The following is a 20,322-nucleotide window of genomic DNA, read 5'->3' as shown; positions in this document are numbered from 1 at the left end:
AATTGTTAAATTTAGACTTTTTAGACCATTTAACTGACAAGGAGAAGTATGGATACTTACCAAAAATATGTCACAGGATGTGCAGTTTTAGGGAGCATCTGCATTAATGTTTGTAATGGTATTAGTTACCTGGCAATAATAGGCAAAGTAAAAAAAAAAAGTCTAGGATAGACAAGCTAAGAGAGATTTCCTGGGGCAGTAGCTCCTAGTTCTGTGAAGAGTCCTTCGTCCTGTTTTTCTACGGTCCTTGTTACATATTCACTTGTCACAGTTATACAACAGGAATGTAGCAACCTCTGAAGTTAGTAAATGTTAGAGGATAACTCTTGCCTGAAGGGGCCTTGTCGCATATTACACTTAGGCTGCTTTTTAATTCAATCCTAGTAAGCATTTCTGAGTTAGAAATTTTGTTGAGTCGTTGTATGCTAATGCTTAGTAGGATCTAAATAAAATGTGCCATAAGCATTGGAACCTTTGAGAACTCCTTGAACAGCTCCAGTGTGGTGCTGGGGCTGGGACTTAGTTGTTTGTCACTCCCAGCCCCCACCACCACACTGGACTCTCCTGATTGTATCACCTCTGTGGAGCAGTCAGATGTTAGTTCAGTATGTAGTAGGTAGTATGACCTGGAGATACTCCTTATCAGAAGAATCCAAACTTTGCTACTCTGTGATGGTACTTAGCACATGTTTTGCTGCTTGACCACTCAGATACTAGCATTTTAAATTCAGTTCACATATTGTAAGCAATGTAGGACAAGGCCCAGGGAACAACTTCACAATGCCACCAGGGCACTTAACATGTGCTAAACTGCTTGAACATGCATCTGCTTGTGCTTTAACTGCACTTATTAAGTGTTAGGTTGAATGTGTAATACCACCCTGTCTTTTCCATCCCCTTTTTACCACAACTGTTCCTTAGCTGACCCATGGACTGGAGACAAAGTATATAGAAACTTTTTTTTTCTTTCAAGTTTTTCGACTGGCTGAATGAAAAAAATGAACAAAGTATTTTGGGTGACCCAAAAATGATGTAAGGACACAAATCCATTTTAAGTTAACTAGATCCAAATATTTGTTCAACCTGAAATAAAGTGCTTCATTTTGAGGGTTCTTTAAATTGTATTTATTTTTTACATTTCATTGAAAGAAAATGTGGTAATTGAATGTCACATTGAACCATTTCATTTTGAAAGCTGTAATGTTTCATTTTTTTCCAACTGAAACGATTTGTGAACTGGGAAATAGTTTTGTTCCATGTGCATCTGCCTTTTTCTTTAAATAAAATATTATATCAATAGTTTTTGCTCAGCTTTAACTATTGGTGGACTTTAGGAAGTGTCAGTATGCACAACTTTTCCCTTTATAATCAAGAAATGATTTGTGCAGGTAATATCTTTACTTTTTGAGATTGTTGGTTCCCTATGCTCACAATGGGGAATACTGCATGGGAATTAACATGTGCACACTAGGGCTGAGTGAAGCTTTGGTAGCTGATTCCGTTTGGAGGAGATTCAGCCCGATTCGGGGACTGAATCTCCGAATTGAATCAGGAGACCAAGTAAAAGCTCCAAATTGATTTGAAGCATGCAAATTGATTTGGAAAAGCTTCGGAAAAGATTTGGCCCATTTGGAGATTCGGTCATAGACTAAACAGGCAGCTAACAGCTGCCTCTAGCTGGTAAGTCAGTTGGGGTTCGGGGAGCAGGGAGGGATTGGGGCTGGGACAAGCTGCCCAGGCGGGGGGTGCATGTTACTTGGGGAGGGGGGCGGGGGGACACTGGATGTGGGTGTGGCAGCGCTGGGGGCAGGGGCTATGCCCTGCTGTCACCTGAAGTGAGCTGTGCCTGTTTTATGCCCCTCCTCCTCCCCTCCCCGTGCCGGCTGGGCAAGTGGCAGCAGGGCATAGGCCTCGTGGCTCCCCCTGCTGGGGCAGAGGCAGAGGCAGGCACAGCCAGGGGAACTGCGGGAGAAGCCCCCATGACTGCCCTGCGTGGCCTCATCCCCCATCCTCCCAGCCTCTGGCACCTAAAAAAAAAAAAAAAAAGGCCCCGTACTCACCGGCTGCAGCAGCCTCTGGGGGCTCATGATAGAGGCCCCCCTGCGCAGCGGGAGACAGCAGGGATTATGCCCCCCCCCACCTGGCAGCTGTGCGCGGGAGCTGCCCCATCATGCGGGTGTAGCATGGCTTGGCAGGTTGCTGCGTGCTGTCTGGGAGCTGAGGTGGCTCCACCTGTCAGCCAGAGCCTGACTCCGCTCAGCCCCAGTGGCCCCAGCTCCCAGGCAGTGTGTGGTGCCCTGCTGAACCATACTGCACCTGTGCCAATGGGCAGCTGTTGCATGGGTGCCAGGTGGGGGGGCAATCCCTGCTCTCCCCCCCACTGCCTCACGTTGCTCAGGGGGGCTCTGCCACAAGCTCCCAATCATCGCTGCCAGAGCTGGTGAGTGTGGGGCTTTTTCTTTTTTTTTTATGGGATGCTGGGACTGGGGGGGGGCCACCAGGTATGGGGCTGAGCAGGGGTGGGGAGTGGGTGATTGGGGAGCAGGGGCTGCATGGGGGCAGCTCTGCCAGGAGGCCCCAGAGTCCCCACATGCCCTGCTACAGCTGGTGAGTGTGGGGCTTTTTTCCCCCCCTGAAATGCCTAGGCTGGGACCGGGCAGGGCAGCCGTGGGGGCTTCTCTTGCGGCTCCCCCCGCCTGGGGAGAGGCATGCACAGCAGGAGGAGCTGCCCAGCTGTGCCTGCCTCTCTCCAGCTGATCCGAATCACTGAATCTCTCTGAATCAGTGCCGAATCTTCTGAAGCTGATTCAGCTGAATCAGTTCAGGAGAGTGATCCAAATTGGATGAATCTGAATCCGTATCCAAATCAAATACTTCCCTATTTGCAGAGGCCTAGTGCACAGTAAAGATAGAAAGTACTTACATATACTTAAAGTTTCAATATTGTTGTTTATTCCCTTTTTATAATGTGGGTCCTTTGCACAAATGTTTACATCTTGATTTTGTTAATTCTTCATTACCTGATGTCAAATTCTTTTGTGATTTCATAATTCAAGTGTATGTGCCTGGCAGAAATACCTGTTTCTCTTTAGCAGAACCAAATAAACTCAGTTTAATTACTTCTATCAGGAAAAAACAAACTAAATCAAACATGCCCTCCAACTTTGAGGTTAGCAATTTGACTTATCTCGTTTGTTGGAGTTTGATTTGTCTTACTCTGGCTATTTGCAAAGAAATGAGACTTGCATGTGATTTCTAATGCTGACCATGAAATACTGTACATTTCTCTTTCAGGGATTCTCACTGGTGCTGCTGTCCTGCACACCAGCCTTCTGTTAGAGAAGAGTATTAATATACCAATTACACTTGATTTACCTCAAACCAGAAAGATGAGAAACCTTTGACATCAGGTTCACGAAATATTAGAGTTTTCTGTTTTTCTCTTCACTTACCCAAATTGGAAAAAAAGGTCTTATTAACCTATTGATTCTGACTGTGAAGCATAATTACTTTCCAGACTTTTATGTGCTATATTAGCCTGTCAAGTTTCATTTTCTAAGTTTGATTTATTTTCCATATTTTCAATTTCCTTTTGATTTTTCCTAATATCTTTCAGGTGCCTCTTGCTTTTTACCTTCTGCCTTTGTTTGACATTAGAGCATCGAAGTTACCATGGCGCACTAAACATTTAGGAGGTAGTATGCATTTTTTGTTATGAGGACTAGATTTTTCCCTTTACATAAGACAGAACCTACATAGAGGGCGGTGAACTTCAAAGTTCTTCTTGCAAAGTTTCCACTGTATCATACTGCTAAGGCAGAATACATTTCATAGAGTCAGAGCAACATAGAATCATGGGGTTGGAAGAGACTTCAGGAGGTCATCTGGTCCAACCTCCTTCTATGCAGGGTCATCTCACAGAAATTCCTGCCTGATATTCTGCAGTCTTTTAGATAATGTATTTCAGTACTTAATTATCCTCATACTTAAAGTTTCTCTTAAACTTGTCAGAGCAGAGCTTAGTGGTTGAGTGCCTCGGCACAGTGGAACTTTCTAGCACAAGGCATGGTGAGATTTTGTACGAGGGAATTTCTCGGCATGGTGGAGAACCCCGGTGTGGAAAGGTTCCCGCCACTCATATGCAAATTCACACATTATTATTGGCCGGTTCTAAATTATTCCTACGTGGCGACTAGCATTTGGCTCGCTAGCCGTATAAGAGGTTGGAGCAGTTTCCGCCCAAGTTGGAGAACTCCGCGCCCATCTTGGAGTGAACGTTGCGGACTGATCAACCGCTGACGACTCCCTGTCGCCGACCGACCCCGACATACCCCCGTGTCCTGCATGCTTGTGTTTAGAAAGATATCTCGTCTTATCAGAGCTCCTCGGTTAAACTGTAACTGAAGTTTGAAGTTAACTTTCTTTCTTTGCTGTACATCTCGACAGTGTAAGTAAAGCCATCTTTGTTTGAACCAGTACACGTTTGTACCTAATTCTACTCCAGCGATCGAAAGTACCCATCTATACGTGCCGGGTTGTGGCCACAACCCAGCCGACCCTTTCCCGGATCCCCCTCGGCCCCCACAAAACTCTGATCTGAATCTTTGTTCTTGCATTGTAAGGGCATTGCTATTTCTCCTGTCCCCTGTGGACTCAGAAAACAGTTGATTGCTATCCTTTGCTAACTCCCTGTTTTTTTGCATTTTGCAAACTTCAAATTTCCCCTTCTTTAGACTAAATAATCCCAATTCTTCCAACCTTTCCTTAAATGTCATGTTTTCTAGATGTCTCATTGTTTTCTCCTTTTCCTTTTCTCTGTTTTGGCAGTAGGTTTATCATTTCCAGTGTAATTTCTCATATTTTTGAAATGTCTGGTGCAGAGATTTGCCTGAGAGCTTGTGTATTAACCTTTGGCCTAAATTTTTCGGTTCCCCATGATGCTCAAGCTCTGGCTGACTGTATTTCCTTTTGGCTTCTATGTTTTATGTTGTGTTGTGTGGTGCTTAGAAGCATCACGGTTTTTTCCTATAGTGAATATGTTCACTTAAAATGTAAGCAGGGTTCTTAACCTCCTGCCTTTTAAAGATTATATGCAGCATTGCTGTTCACTGTTAAACATCTGCTGCATTTTACTCAAGTGCCTACCTTTCAATGGTGATTTTAAGTGATTCTTATATATATCTTTAATATACAGTACCTGGTAGTGCTGTTGTGAGGCTTAATGTTTGCAGACTGCTTTGAGATCTTTAGCTGATAGGCAGTGTAGAAGCACCAATTATTTTATTATTGTTTAACTATGCTGTCAAATGTATTGACATTGTAATGTTTGCTATTTTCCTGTGGGCTATAATGTCTATGGAAAATATATACTTTAGCCAAGCATGCATCTGGGTATTCTTATAACTGAGATGTATATAATGCAGGAGTGATTTCTTCAGAGATGCTGGCTCTATTTCCATGCATGTGTGTGTCTTTATCCTGCTTTCTCTTGGAACTCAGCATCACTATTGGAGTTCTTAGCCCAAATCGATGTTGCCTTCATTCATTCATCTCATCATGCTAGTAGAGAGAAGCTGGTCCTTTTACATTCTTGCCTGTGGATCTGTGGCTAGATTCATTCTGAAACTATATTGGATAACCAGAACTTTCATATTATTTTAAATAGCCCTGAAAAGTTAGAAAGACCTGTTATTAAATGGAATAATGAACACCATAGTAAATCAGAAAATGCATCTGTGCTATTGGCATCCAAGAATGAACTGTTTGATACAAATTACAAAAACAAGTAAACTCTCAGGTTAATTTTATTGGCTATTTTGCCCTTCCTAAGTCCAGTAGCTCACATGGCTTTGCTGTATTCCTGGATGACATTGCAATGCTTGCGTATCTTACTGAAAAGTAGTTAGCAGTTTTAGTCTGAAATCAAGCAGAAGACAGGGTATGTTTGCTCCTTACAGACCAGGGTAGGTAAAATATGTCCCGTGGGCTAGATCTAGCCTACCAATTGATCGTATCCAGCCTGCGGCTGCCCCTGCAGCACTCTACTTGGGGCTGAGACCCACCTGCACTGCTCTAGGCAGCAAAAACTTCAGGGAAGCAGCAGGGGCTGTGGGGGGGTGTGCTGGGCACCACATGCCCAGCCAGGTGTGTGTAGTGGGGAGGAGCTGCAGCCAGGTAGCTCCTGCTTCACTGTGTGGGGCTCCAGCTCTAGCTCCTAGCTGCCTTCTACCCACTCTACCTGCTTGGCGCAATGAGCATCCATCTGTGGGTGGCTGAGTAGGGGCAAGGTGACCAGGTGCTGGAGCCTCACACACTGGGGTGGGAGCTTTCTGGCTGCAGCTTTCCCCTGTCTGGCTGGGTATGTGGTGCCTGGCACACACCCTCATGGCTGCTGCCACTTCCCCATACTGCCTGCTGTCTGGAATGATGCAGCAGGAGGAGGAGCTGCTGGAGGTGGAGGGAGCTGAGCAGTACTTGGGAGGCCTCTGGGAAACTGCGTGCTCTGGCTGGGGCTGGAACTATTGGTGGGTGCAGGCCGCAGTGTGGCACAGGCTGCCCCAGGTGAGAATGGGTGGAATCCCACTCCCTGCCACACACGATATGCAAGAGCAAGACTTTATTTTGAGCTTATTTGCAGTCGCCTGTATATAAACTAATAAAAATGAGGACACAATTATTTTTAAAAATAAAATTAAAATATATTGCAGGAGATGTTTGATTTTTAGCATAGCTGACATGTATGGAGGACATGTGCCCCCCTTGGGATTGGCCACCGCTAGCTTCTGTGGGCGGTTGCTGCCCCCCGCCCCTCCCCCAGCTGCCGATGTTGCTGCCGGCAGTCCCTGCTCGCCACTTGCTGCTACCAGCAGCATGAACGGTGGCTGCGGGTGGTCCCCACTCACCACCATGGTGCCCCCCCAGTCATGGGAGGCACCAGTTGTTCATAATTTTTAGCACATGATTTGTTTCTTTGTCTCTAATTTGTTAAAATTATATCTTCTGAAAAACTGTGCGCGACCCTTGACAGCTCACCAAACTTTAAGTGTCCCGCCAACCAAAATAATTGCTCATCTCTGTTATAGACTAACTAAATCTCTCTCTCACACCCACCCACCCCACTTATACATATACACACACGCACACATACATATACACACACACATAAGGTATTTTTTATGATAATCATATACATGATATATATATATGAAACAAAAACTATCATAATATAATATCACTCCATTTTATATACTGCTCTTTGCATGTCCTTTCATAGCATGTGATGAACTGAGCCGGAGTCACAAAAGCTTATGCTACATGTATCTTTAGTTTAGTTAGTCTGCAAGATGCAAATCTACCCTGCCTTATGTTTATCTACCTAGTGGAGTAGGGCAGAGTGGGTGGTGTTGAGGCTGGAGGAGAACTAGCATTTTTCTGGGCATGAATGAACTTTTTTGGAGAATACTCATGGGGAAGAGACCGTCCATGATAAGTTGTTTTCTGGCTCTTGGTTTCTTTGTTCTGTCCCTTATCAGAAAATTAGCTGGTCCCTGGGGTGGCAAATGAACAGGTTCTGAGGACTTTCTTCCTCATGGGAGTATTTTAGTAGCATCTGGAAGAGGTAGTAGCCAGCTGGTTTTCTGCATGTGTTTGGAGGCAGAGAGTTCACTTGTGGATGGATTCTGTACCTTTATCATGTGAAATTAGTTGCAAAAGTCTAAGTATCAGCCAGCCGTCCTTGGGTTCTTTAACTGACCAACAGATGGCAGCTCACAGTCACAAAAGAGCATCTCTAAGGTGAACCAGCTTATATTAGGCTTGTTTTTACAGCAATGCAGAAAGCATAGTTCTTCCCTTTTCTCATTGCACATATAGGGTAGAATAGCAGAGTATGTAATTTTACCAGCACCATGGGTTTATTGACGTAAAACCTGAGGAAACATAAAGATTTAGTATCTGTGAATTGGAAAAGTAAAGAAAACTACAGGAAAATGTGACTGTGCTACAGAGCTTCTGAGCACTGCTGCAGACAGTGTATTATAAGGCAGAGTTTTAATTTCCCTCAAGTTCTCCCTGAATCTGTGGGGAATTCTGTTTCATAGTAATTTCCATTGTGAAGAATATGGACGATGCCCACCGGCAAAAGATGTAGATAGTAGGGCAGGGCTATCTCAAGAGCCCTGTTCCTCAGGGCCAGGACACCTGTCTCTTAGCAGGCAGACTGGAATAAATATCAGTCACCCCCTTTTTACATAACTGTCTGTCTGAAATCGCATTTATCCATGTCCATGAAATGTACATTTATTCTGCGATGAACAATTTATATAATTGAAGTCTTTGTTGCCTGTTCTAATCCTGCTCAGTAACGCTGCTCTTTGATTTTCTGCAGAACATAGGCAATTGCATACTAAAAAAGCACTGAAAATGGCTTAGGCCTCAAAAGAGAAACAGTCTTTCCAATCCTTAGTTTGGTAGCAGTGAGTGATCCACAAAAATACTGCCTTATTGGTATGGGAAAGATTTTTTGATATAAAATAAGATGTGAATTTAAGGTGATATAGTTATACTTGTACAACCCTTTTGTTTGTGCATTCTTATCCAAATATAAGAGTGCCCCCCCTTTTTTTTCATTTAGTTTATCACTTGGGAAGAGGCTTAAGCTAGACAAAAAAACCAAAACACAACAAAAAGCTCAATAAGTATCCACAAAGTGGGTAAAACTTTGACTAGTAAAACTTTCCTGTGTTGATAAGTTCTTTGTGAGATCATATTAGCTAAGGTTGCATTTGCCCATTCTACTTTGCTTTGACTATGGTCTCTGGTTGAATCCATAGGCCTATAGGGTTCTCTCATCAACTACATGGCAGGCCCATTCTTGATCTATGCTACCAACTTCAGTCAAAACATCTTACTGGAAAAATGGTTATATCATGCTTTACTCTTTCCTGCCTCAGAGGATCTTTTACTGTACTCTTCTGTATGTTACCATGGATCATAGAGCCATGGTCCTCCTTTTAAAAAGTTGTTTAAGGGTGGAGGTCTGTAAATCAGTCATTTGGGTTACCTGCTGTTATCCAAAGCTAGTCTATAGGAAAGTAGAGGTTATTAGCAGCAGAAGTGTTCATCACCTGTACGTAGTAGGAGTTAAAGATATCCTGTATTTAAAAACTTAAGGGGGCACTTGTAGTTCAGGCATTGATCTATGACTCATGAAATCTGGATTTAGTTTCTGACTCTGCCACAGACTTTCTTTGTGACTGAGCAGGTCACTCAATCGCTCTGTTTTTTTTTAAATAACCTAGTTGTATAATGGGATAATCATTCTTCTTTTTTTCCACTCTTTGTCTTCCCTAGGGAGACAGTAAGCTTGGCGAGGTGAGGCGTGTTCCTTCCTGTGTTTCTGTACAATGTTTGACTCAGTGGGTCCTTGATTTTGGTTTGAACTTTGGAGCTGTAAGTAATTCAAATAATAATGCTTCCCCTGCAAAGCAGGTCAAGTACCAAGATTTTCTTGTCAGAAAGAGATAGATGGTATCTTGTTGAACTCAGAAGGGGAAGAAAAAAAAAAGATGAATAGGGCTTAAGGAAAATAATGGCCAATCACCCACTTTATTACTTCAGTGAAAATCACATCTGCATTTCCCTGCTGGTCCCATGAAACTAAGGCGCTTCAGGAATATCAGCATTCTAGTGTTTTTTGGAACTGAATGCTGATGGGGTAGGAACCATTGGCAAGACAATGTCATCATGCTCCAATGCAAGCAGCTGGGACTTTGCCCATCAGAGGTTTCATCTTGGTCAGGATAAAGCTAATTTAAACTCGCTAACTGAAAATGAGTGGTTAGATCTTCCTTAGTAAAACTGTTCCATCTCTCAGAGCAGCAAAGGGCCCAATACCTGCTCCAGGTTTCTTGAAATCTTTCTCTCTACTTTCATAACATTCAGAAACTGGGATATAGGTGCATGATATAGAACAAGATAAAATTTGGAGGTGTTTCCTGGTTTTCACTAGAGTCCTTATATTCTCTATTGGGTCATTCTGTACTTTGCACTCTGATATATATAGATATATATAAAAAATGTGGATCTCAGAGCCTGAGTTGGTGTCTCTTGTCATTGACGGAGTCAGGACAGTATATGCCAAGCTGCCTCGTTCTGTGAGCAGCGTGCCAGTAGAGCAGACTTGTCCAACATATGGCCTGCGGGCTGCCATGTGGCCCGCCAAGCCATTTTATCTGGCCCGAGGCGGCAGTGGTGCTGCCGCCGCGGAGTGCAGAGCCACCACCGCTGTGGAGCGTGGAGCTGCAGCAGTGGCGCTGCCACCGCGGAGCACGGAGCCGCCGGCAGTGCCGCCGCCTCAGAGTGCAGAGCCTGTGAGGCGGTGCGAGCGGGGCTGGCCCACGGCCCCCAGCCAGCAGCGAGGGGAGGGGAGCTGCTTACCCCCATGGGGCCGGGCTCATCAGTGAACCAGGTCCTGCCCCGAGGAGAGACAACAGTGATAGACTGCAAGGGTGGAAAGAAGCCGGCAGTGAAAAATGAATAAGTAGGAGACAGGAAAAGAGCAAAGAGGCACACAGAAAGAGTGACAGGAAGTCATGGAAAAGAAAATAGGTCGAAATTAGAAAAAACAAAAGTAAAACAGGGAAGAGAGGGGGAGGAAAGCAGGGGGAAAAAGGCCTAAGGGAAACAGGACAGTGATAATAGTACAGGGTGAGAGAGGCTCTCAAACAAAAAGGAAAAGGAGGAAATCAGGAAGATAAAAGGCAGAACAAATAGGGAGGAGGGGACGAAAGGTTGGGGAAAAAGAAGAATGTAAGAGGTGGGGTCAGGCAGGTGCCTGGTGATGAATCAGATGTCAGGCAGGTTGTAATGTGACATAAATCCAATGTCTATGTTACGTCCGTGAAATATTGAGTCTGTGAAAATAAAAATAAGCATCTTTGTCTCTATAGGTTTTATTTTTTTATTTATTCAAAACATACCACCAGGATGGGAAAAGAGGATACAAATGTGGGAACCAGGGAACCAATCTCCCCACCCCACGACTGCCTTACAGGCAGCGATGCCAGCTCTGCTCTGCGGAGCCTGCAAGGGAAGCCTTGCACTGGAGGAAAGGGAAACCCCCATGAGACCCCACATAGCTGCAGCAGGGGGGTCATCCCAGAGACCCCCAAAAGTCCCACCCAGGGGCCTGTGCACACTGAAGAGTGGGTAAAACAACCTCTGCAAACCCGCAGCCCCACATCCTGCCTGAGTCAGGGCTGCAGAACCCAGGCATCCTGGTGCCCCCCTGGTGTTCTCCTCTGGCCCCCGGGCTGGAGGGGCACAGCACACAGAGCTCATACTGAGCGAAGGGGGGAAACTCTCCATAAGCCCCTCAGACCCTGGGCAGCATGTGGATTGCAGGGTGGGCACTGCCCCCCATATCTGCTCCAGCGGTGTGGCCTGTGCCACCACCACTCTCCCAGCACCAGAGCTGGGGCTGGGGCTGCAGCTGGTACCCCTGCCAGCTCCGGAGACTCCCAGCAACCTCCATAGGTGGTTTTCTTGCTGCTTTCCACCTGACTACCTCTTATGGATTTCCTGTCCCCACCCACTGCCATTTTTACTGGGGTGGGTTGGGGGTGGAGGATCTCAATTATACAAGGTTGGGGTGGGGGAACTCTTGGGACACTCTTCCCTGCCTAGAAATTGCATCTGAGAATGTGACAAGTTAGAAGACACTCAAGTAATTTCTCTCCCCCCACCCCCCACCAGAGTGCGGCTGTTCAGTTTGGGTCGTTGGCCACTGGGTGATAAAAAGTTTGTGATCCGGCCCCACATTCAAAAAGGTTGGACACCCCTGCAGTAGAGCTTGCAAGCATTAGCAGCTTCTCAGTTTAAGCTAATGCTTTCTATTTGCTTGGAAGGTCAGCAAGTATAACTGTTAATGCTTGCAGCTCCCAAGCAATCTTAAATATGGTTGTGTTCATATCCAATACAAACTTTGACTTGTTTTTAAAATTATATTTTAGGATCCGAAAATGTATCCTAGCCTAGCCAGTGGAGCTTGTAATTCTGAAGAATGCCACTGATGAAACAGAGCTCCCACTGGAGCTCTAGGGGAAAGTAGAATCCACGCAGCCAGCTGTCAGCACTAACTGTTTTATTTGTTAAGTTATTAATATTGTATTTTAAAATACATTGTTGTAATTTAAAGGCAAAGCAGACAAAAATGTTAGGTTTATGAGGCTATGGCAGCAAATTTATCGTTAAGGTTGTCATTCTTAGCAATTATTCAATAATGTTTGTAAAATACATTGAAAATGAAAAAAACAGAGAGGAGCATTCAATGTTGTGCTCTTGGTAATGACACTGATAGGATGGCAATAGCATTTTGTGTTAACCACTTATTTTTATGCACAATCTTGTCCCTCCAGGCAATTCATTTTTTACACTGAAATTTTCTGTATTTCTTAAAAGCATTAGGTATTGACTGTTTGAGGGCACTGAGGATAATTTAAAGCAAAATAAATTTTTGAGCAGGGGTGACTAAAGAAAAAAACATTTTTTCCCATTTAAAATATTAATTTATATGCATTTTCACATGCTACGTGAATGGCTGGATTTCAGAAGGTTGGAGCCCAATCCTGTTCTACCTTTTTGCAACTAAGTATGATCCTATTCCACCCTGTTCAAGTCTCTGTAAAGTGTAAAACCATGAATGCAGCTATCTTTGTAACAGGCCATCATCTTAATCATCTTAACCTTAAAGACTCACTCACAAAAAGCAGTAAAGCAAGGGGATGACCCATCTAGCGTTTGTATTAACTGTTTTTCAAGGGCTTGACCAGGGTGGAATTGGATTGAATTTAGACGCTTAAGTCTTCTGGCTGCGTATGACTGTAAAGAGAGCTCTACTGTTACTGCTTTCAAGCATTCAGCTAAGAGGAGGATATTTGGAGTTCTGCGTAGTTGTCTTTGCTATGCTTTCTGTGTTGCTAACACCATGCAGAAGTGAGATTGAGTATATACCTATATTGCTGAATAGATTAGATAAATGCATGGAAATATTCAAAGCATAGGCTGGAGCTGGGAAAAGCTGTAAATAGGTCTAGATTGTAGAGACAGAGGACTGAAATTGAGGTCACAATACAATATTCAAGGCCCCCTTTCCTTGTTTACTTTATGAGAGACCAAGTATTTCATTGCAGACATAAGTATTTTGTGCAGTTTGTATGAAATAAGTAATTGAAACATTCTGTTAAAAATGCAGGACTTTCTTGTTTTAATATTAATAAAAAAAATTGCTACAATAAAATTAGCTCCACATGGTGTTTGTCACTGCTCTTGCAAGGCGATTGAATTTACAATAATACCATTCTGTTCTAGGTAAATCCCCATGGGAGCAGCATGTGTGTAGTTCTGAAACCTCTAATCCAGGGGACTTTGTTAAGACTTTTGCTGTAAAAGACAGAAAAGGCAGAATCTAGTATAAGATGTCTGGTGTGATAGGGAAAGTAGAGTCTTGTATGTCACACAATATCTTTGGGGGTGTAACTCCTTCATTTATTTTAAAACAGCTGTGGCTTCCTTCCTCAAGATAATTATTAGTATCCAGTTGTTTGCATTGTCATGTTTGGAGAACACTAACCTTCACTGATTCATAGCTCAGCAGCCTCTATTAATACTGGCAAAACCAGCTGAGCCACAAGGGTGCCCTGGACCAATGCTGCAGCTCTGTTTAGGTGAGTCTGCCAATAGTTATTTAGAAAAGAGATGACTGCCATGAATTTCTGGGCAAGTGGGATCCAGGCAAGGTGACTGCTTTTCCCTTCTAACACAAAGGCAATATTGTCTGAGAAAAATTTATAGAGAACTGAACTCGGTGCTACTAGTAAAACAAATTAACAAACTAAAACAGTGGCTAATTCATATGTGCTTAGGTTCTGCCACAGAACAAGTTAAAGACTCACAGTCCTAGTGCTTTGCTAGACAATCAGACCAACATTTTTGTATTTATAGATACTATGCAGGTTTGTTGTAGTATAGGACACCTGGTTGCTTTTTAGGCTCTGTGGCTTGTGTGATCTCCTCCTTCGGTAGTGTGGAGAGGCAGCAGAGAGCAGATTTAGATTGGACATTAGGAAGAACTTCTTCACAGTTCGAGTGGCCAAGGTCTGGAACGGGCTCCCAAGGGAGGTGGTGCTCTCCCCTACCCTGGGGGTCTTCAAGAGGAGGTTAGATAAGCATCTAGTTGGGGTCATCTAGACCCAGCACTCTTTCCTGCCTATGCAGGGGGTCGGACTCGATGATCTATTGAGGTCCCTTCCAACCCTAACATCTATGAATCTATGACAGTTATACAAGTATGGAATGATGCTGGGATAAGCTGTTACAATGCAGCTATTACATCTGCAATCTCCTGTAGCTATATAAATGTGGCAAAATTGTTGTGACTGTCATCTTGGTTCATTCAGAGTTGAAGTTACTGTGATTCTTGTCATTTACAGCCTTATAGCAGGGGTGTCAAATCTCTCTGGCCCCAGGGGCCAGATGTTTGGTGTAGGACCAGTCCACAGGTCCAGTCCCACTAACTGAATCGGGCCCACAGGCCCTTCCCTCCCCCCTGCATACAGGATTGAGTGCCAGCTCAAGCTGGTCTAGGGAGGGCCCTGTGCAGTGCGGTTTCCAGATTGATTGTTTTTTCTATTTTTCCTGTAGCCCAAGCTACCAATAAAGATAGTGAAAATCAGATTCTTCCAGAGAGTTTTACTCCTTTAGCTGCATTGTGGTATCCCATGGAATTGGATGTTTCCTTGTATGCAGTTAAATATCATTTTTTTGATTATTGTGCTAAAGCTTCTCCCTTAGAGACAATGAGAGAGGGTCATGTGAGCCCTTCAGATAGGACTCATGCATATAATTCCTTTTTGTCTGGTCATGTTTTTTGGTTGACTGGAGGAAGGTTCTAAACTTACCTTGACAACATTTCTCTGTTGATCTGTATGCAATGTAGTATCTTTAGATATTGTATCTGATCCATTCCTAATATTCTAAAAATCAATGAGCATAACCATTGATTTAGGTGGAAAAAAAGAAACTTGGAAAAGTCTGATTTCCCTTAAAACCACCAGTTGGTTATTCAGGATTCAGAAGGAAGGAAATGCCATTACAATTAGGATTTAGCTTCACCCATGAGACTATAACCTGATAGAAACGCTAAAGGTTTTCTGAGTAGCCTGACTTATCTTGTAATTTCTATGTATTTGCCTCCAAAGCACTGTTAACATAGGGCATTTTCAGTATATGTGCAGAAAGATCTGTATTTCTCTACATCCTTTCTAGCATTTATGCTTCTCTTTTTTCCTCTATTTGTTTCACCTGGCTGGTCCTTATCCTGTTCATTCTGCATGGTATTTACTGCGTAGTGACTCAAAAATGTGGAAGATAATTCAAACCATTCTGTTTCTATCTTCTGCTTTTAGTGTGGAGATAATCTCTTGAAGAGCTGGAAGGGCATGACTGAATTAGCACCAGAGCATGGCCTGAAAAATGAAGTGGATATCAGATACCTACAGTGGTTAAATGGCAGGTTGCGGTTCCAGTGGCGGAGTTTGCATGTTGATTATCAGGAGCAATGCAAACTCTTGTATAAGGTAAAAATTCTTTTAACTTACAGTTGAACTGTGTTATGTTTTTGAGGCTCCACCAGTAAATCTCAGGTGTATGAATAATGCTTATCCCAGGTTTTTCACATTAGGGAAGTAAATGGAGACTTGTTAAAAAACAAACATACTTGTTTTCACTCACTTAAACAAAATCCATGCCCAGAATGTTACAATTTTTAATAGGATCCAGGTTTGCCTATTTATCACCCCTGGGGGGCTCACTCAACATAGATCTGAACAGGGCAGTTCAACTGGTGACCCATGAGCTGTGTGGCCTGTGACCAGCTAATGTGTGATGCATGGGCCCCAGCACCTGCCTCTCCTGCCATGTGGTGAGGGGTCTGCATGCTGCTGGTATAGCCTGCGTGACAGGGGGTGGGAGGGCTGTGTGCCACCAGCACAGTTTGCTCAGCCCATGCAATTGGGCTTGGGAGGGGAACTTCGGGATCTGTGCGTTGCCTGTATAGCCCAAATAACAGGTCTTTGTGCCACCAAGTGGGGGGCTGTGTGCCACTTTAATGGCCCAAGTACCAGATGGAGAAGGGGACAGGATCTCACAGACCCACCCCTATGGTGTGTCGCCTGTGTGGTATGTGGCCTTGCCTATATTGGACAGCCCTGTGTCAGCATATATCTGAGCTGGTTCTTCATATTCCTTTAAATGGTAGCTGTTTGGACAGGACAAGAGGATAGGTTACTTTCAGATATTCAGAAATATGGCAGAAAAACCCAACCATCTGCTACATTGCTGTTTACAAACATTGGCGCAACTATCATGTACAAAGTTGCAGTGATTGCCAAATTCAGCGCAGTCCTTGTTGTTAAGATAGCAGTGATGATCTGAACTAAACTCACAAAACTACTACCATTTCAGATCATGGCAGTGCAGTAGCCTGTGCACACTTAAAGTTGCAGGTCATTTTCCATTCAAGCCTCTGTTTTTTGGGGAAATGTGCAAATGCCTGTCTAGGAGTATCACTGTCTGTCAAAAGTGGAAGGAAAGTCCCAGAGTCCCAATTGCCAGCTGATAACGTCGATGACCAAGGAGGGGAAGGGGGAAGAAATGTCTTTACTGATGAAAGACTTATTTTACATGATCCAGTAACTGAAATGGAATCACTTTTAGCCTTCATGGAGTTAAGTCTCCTTGAAGCTAAAACTAAGCCTGAGAATTTGAAGCCCAAAGGGTAGCTTATAACAGAAAGTTGTGTCAAATGAGAAAGTTTTGAGTGAGAATGCCTTATTGGTTTGAATTGTTAGATCTATTGCTGCAGTCTCAAGACTCTACTGTGGCTACATTTTTGTCTTGTAATTAATTTATTGCTGGATCAAGATAGCTAATTTCCAATCCTAGAGACTGAAGCCCTTCATATAACAACAGATCAGGTACAGCACTGCTACACACCTTCCACAAGAAATGTCCTCTAAACTTGACCTGGAAGGGTATATGGTGATTCATTCTTATAAGTCAGGGGTGTCAAAGATAGGGCCCATGGGCCAAATCCAGCCTGCAGACCCCTATAATCTGGCCCATGGTACTCCCTGTGGGTCTCAGAGTGGTCCTACACACTGCATGCAGCATGTGCTGGCCCTGGCCTTGCATGTAGAGCTGGGCTGCCACATGCTGTGGACAGGGTGGAGCTGGTATGCACACTGCATGCAGGGCTGGTCCAGGGTGTGCGCTATACGTAGCACATGGGGCTGGTCTGGGGCGTGTGATATGTGTGGCACTCTTGCTGGACTGGCCCTGGTGCCTGTGCTGGGTCCAGCATGTGGGGCTGGTCTGTGGGCCCAGTCCCTCATCTAGCTGGCAGGGTTGGGTGAGTTTAATGTTCCTGTTGTAGTTGATTCAAGTCCATACTTTTCTACTAAAATCACCAAGAATGTCACTACTTGTAGTGGTTTTCAGTTGGTATGGAATTGTTATGAAACTGTTACCTCTTCTTCCCCTCAAATACTGGATTTGAGGTTCTCCTAGATTTGAACTGGTTAGAAGAAAAAAGTGTTCATAATCTACCATCAGAACACTGATTCATCCTGTCATTGGCAATGAAAGAGCTCAATAGAGGATACAAAAACAATTTGAGTCTGGGGCCTTGAATATGAACAAGAAGTTTTTAAGGTACAGATTAGAAATTGATTAAACAAAAACATTGATTAAACAAACATGCTGACAAGGCAAGCTCAGGTTTGGTGGTGTGATCAGTGAAAACCTACAGTAATTAAATTTGGGAATAAATTTGGGATTTTCCTGTGGAGACTTTAAAGAAGATTTTCAATTAGCAATAATTGTGCCTCAGATTAACCTCATTGGTTATGATACTGCCAGTGTGCTTTACTACTACATTAGCTATAAAACCAACGATTGTAAAACTATTATGGGTGTAGCAAGCAGAAATGACAAAATTAAAGTTTAAGGTGACTCTCTATTAGTAAAATAACCATCCGTGATTGTATACAACTTCATGTTGATTCTTTAGCCACATGTTCCAGATTGAAGTAGTTTATTTTAGAAGATTTTTTTAAACTGCTTAAAATTTGGATCTGAAAGCTAGGTTGGGATTTTTTTTTTGGTATGTGTAGCACTGTTCACAACAGAGATTCTGCATCCTGATTTTAGGAAGACAGTTATTTCATTGATGTGCAAGTCAGAACAGTTTTTCTTTTTTCATTATAACGGGTCAGATTTAACTGGGGAAAGCGAAATGGATTGCACAGGTTAATTAGCCAGATCCACACCTAAACCCTCTATTATTAGAAGTATGCATTTTTGAAGATGGTAGACCAAATTCTCTACTGTGATGTTTGGACAGGGATCCCATTAAGGATGTTTCTGCATCCGAGTAAGCTTTGAGCTATTTAGAATATAACCATCTATGATTTTATATATGTGCCACTATCAACCCCCAACAGTGTGAATTAAGAGTGGCAATAATATTGTGCAACATTCTGGTTGATATTTTAATTGTAGTAAAGACAGAGAATTTTAAAGGTAACATTTTTGACTTGTCTGTAATGAGGCTCTATTACACATGTATATTTATTCTTAGTAATTAACATATATGATAAAAAATGCTACATGTGCACAAAGGGAACAATCTGTAGCTGCTGTATAAACTATGAATATATTTCTTGATTTCTTTGCATGCAGAAATCTTAGCCATACTGTTGCATTAGCATATTTTTTTAGAATTTAAACTAAGCTGCTATGTGTCAGAGGATTGAGGTTTCTGAACTATTTCATTTGGAAATCTAGCTGACCTAATATGACTTGCATATGAGCTCTTGCTCTTCTAGTACAAAGCCACAAACACCATGTGCAAAAGGCTAATGAGTTTTATGTTTTCTGATTATACTGACAGATCTTCAGAGGGCTTTCTTCCCAAAATTATAATTATGGCTTTTAGTCACTCTGTTTACTAACTTACCAGCATATGTATCTTGAATCAAGAGCAAAATTAGCACTGCTCATGATTCACAGATTTATCCAACTGATGGTAATACTTTAACAGGTTTCAGTGTTTTCAGCTCTCTAAAACAGACCCCATGCTCTTAAAAATCATTCTGGTTCTAGGGATTGACTACTTCTAGTGTTTTCCTAAATATTGAGCATATTGCTTGAAGTATATACGTTGTTAAAATGGGATTGAACCATATACTGTAAACATACATAGCTTTGTTTCTGAAACTGAAATACTTTGTGCCAGGAAAGCATATGCAAAGAAGTATCAGAATCTGCTCAAATTCCTGGAAAACATGATGGTTTTCCTTTAGAAATTGCCAGATACCTTAGTATCTAGTAAAGTTTAGGACAGAAATTGCAACTGTCCTAATGCAGGGGCAGGTCAAGATCAAGATAAAATTAAAGAGGTATCAGGCTATGGGCTTAAAAATAGGCATAAGAAATAAAACTGTATTTATATGTACACAGAACTGCAAAGTTAAGACATAGGTGATCTAGAATGCCTGGCTGGAGAACAGGACCATGACATAATAGGCGTTACTGGAATATGTTGGAATGATGGGAATCATGGCACTACGATACTGTTTGTCTATAAACTCTACAGGCAGGATAAGATTAGAGGTTGACAAGAAGAGTACTTAGTGGCATTGGAATAAACTTTAAACTTTACTATGAAGAGAATGAGAATTTTTTAGGGTTGCTTCTCTTTGAGAGGAGACATAATAAATATACAAAATAGCAAGTGATACAGAAAATGGTAACATCTGTTCACCTTATCATATATAAAGGGGCCATTGAATGAAACTGAACAGGTAGTGACATTCTACATTCTACATTTTTAGGCATCCTCACCCTGAAAGGTTTAAATGGTTTGTTTTGCCATTAGTGACAGCAATTTTTTTTTTTTTTGGCAAATGAGTGCAGCATCTGCAGGTGTCTCCTGTATGGACATTGCAGAGGTTTTCAAAGAACTAATGGAAACTACCTGAAGGTAAAGCTTTTATGACAGGGGAAAGACTTGCAATTAAGGTGGTGTTGATTTTAGGTCTAGTCCAAGAAAATACCCTGTCTCTATCAGGTGCCTTGAAGTCCCAGATTTTGGTATTTCCCTAAGAAACATGCAATGTGGTTTGGGACTTAGAAGGGCTCATATTTGAGCCCTAGCTCCAGGATGCTGAAAGATTCAGGAGCTGTAATACCCTGGAGTAGAGG

The 20,322-nt window shown here is 42.8% G+C and overlaps 1 protein-coding gene across 4 annotated transcripts in view; it reads left to right on the top strand.

The window, feature by feature from the left end:
• Nucleotides 1–20,322, top strand: part of TEDC1 (tubulin epsilon and delta complex 1) — a 155,415-nt gene that overhangs the window by 30,609 nt on the left and 104,484 nt on the right. For 3 of the 4 annotated variants that reach the window (XM_059728256.1, XM_059728258.1, XM_014605154.3), the window contains exon 4: nucleotides 15,465–15,635. The exons of the other annotated variant lie outside the window; for it this stretch is intronic. In XM_059728256.1, the coding sequence (XP_059584239.1) occupies nucleotides 15,465–15,635 (171 nt within the window). The remainder of the gene's footprint in view (nucleotides 1–15,464; nucleotides 15,636–20,322) is intronic. 4 annotated transcript variants of the gene reach the window in all.

This window comes from Alligator mississippiensis, chromosome 5 (assembly GCF_030867095.1).
Source record: "Alligator mississippiensis isolate rAllMis1 chromosome 5, rAllMis1, whole genome shotgun sequence".
Lineage (NCBI taxonomy): Eukaryota > Metazoa > Chordata > Crocodylia > Alligatoridae > Alligator > Alligator mississippiensis.
This window is presented reverse-complemented; position numbering and strand designations above follow the sequence as displayed.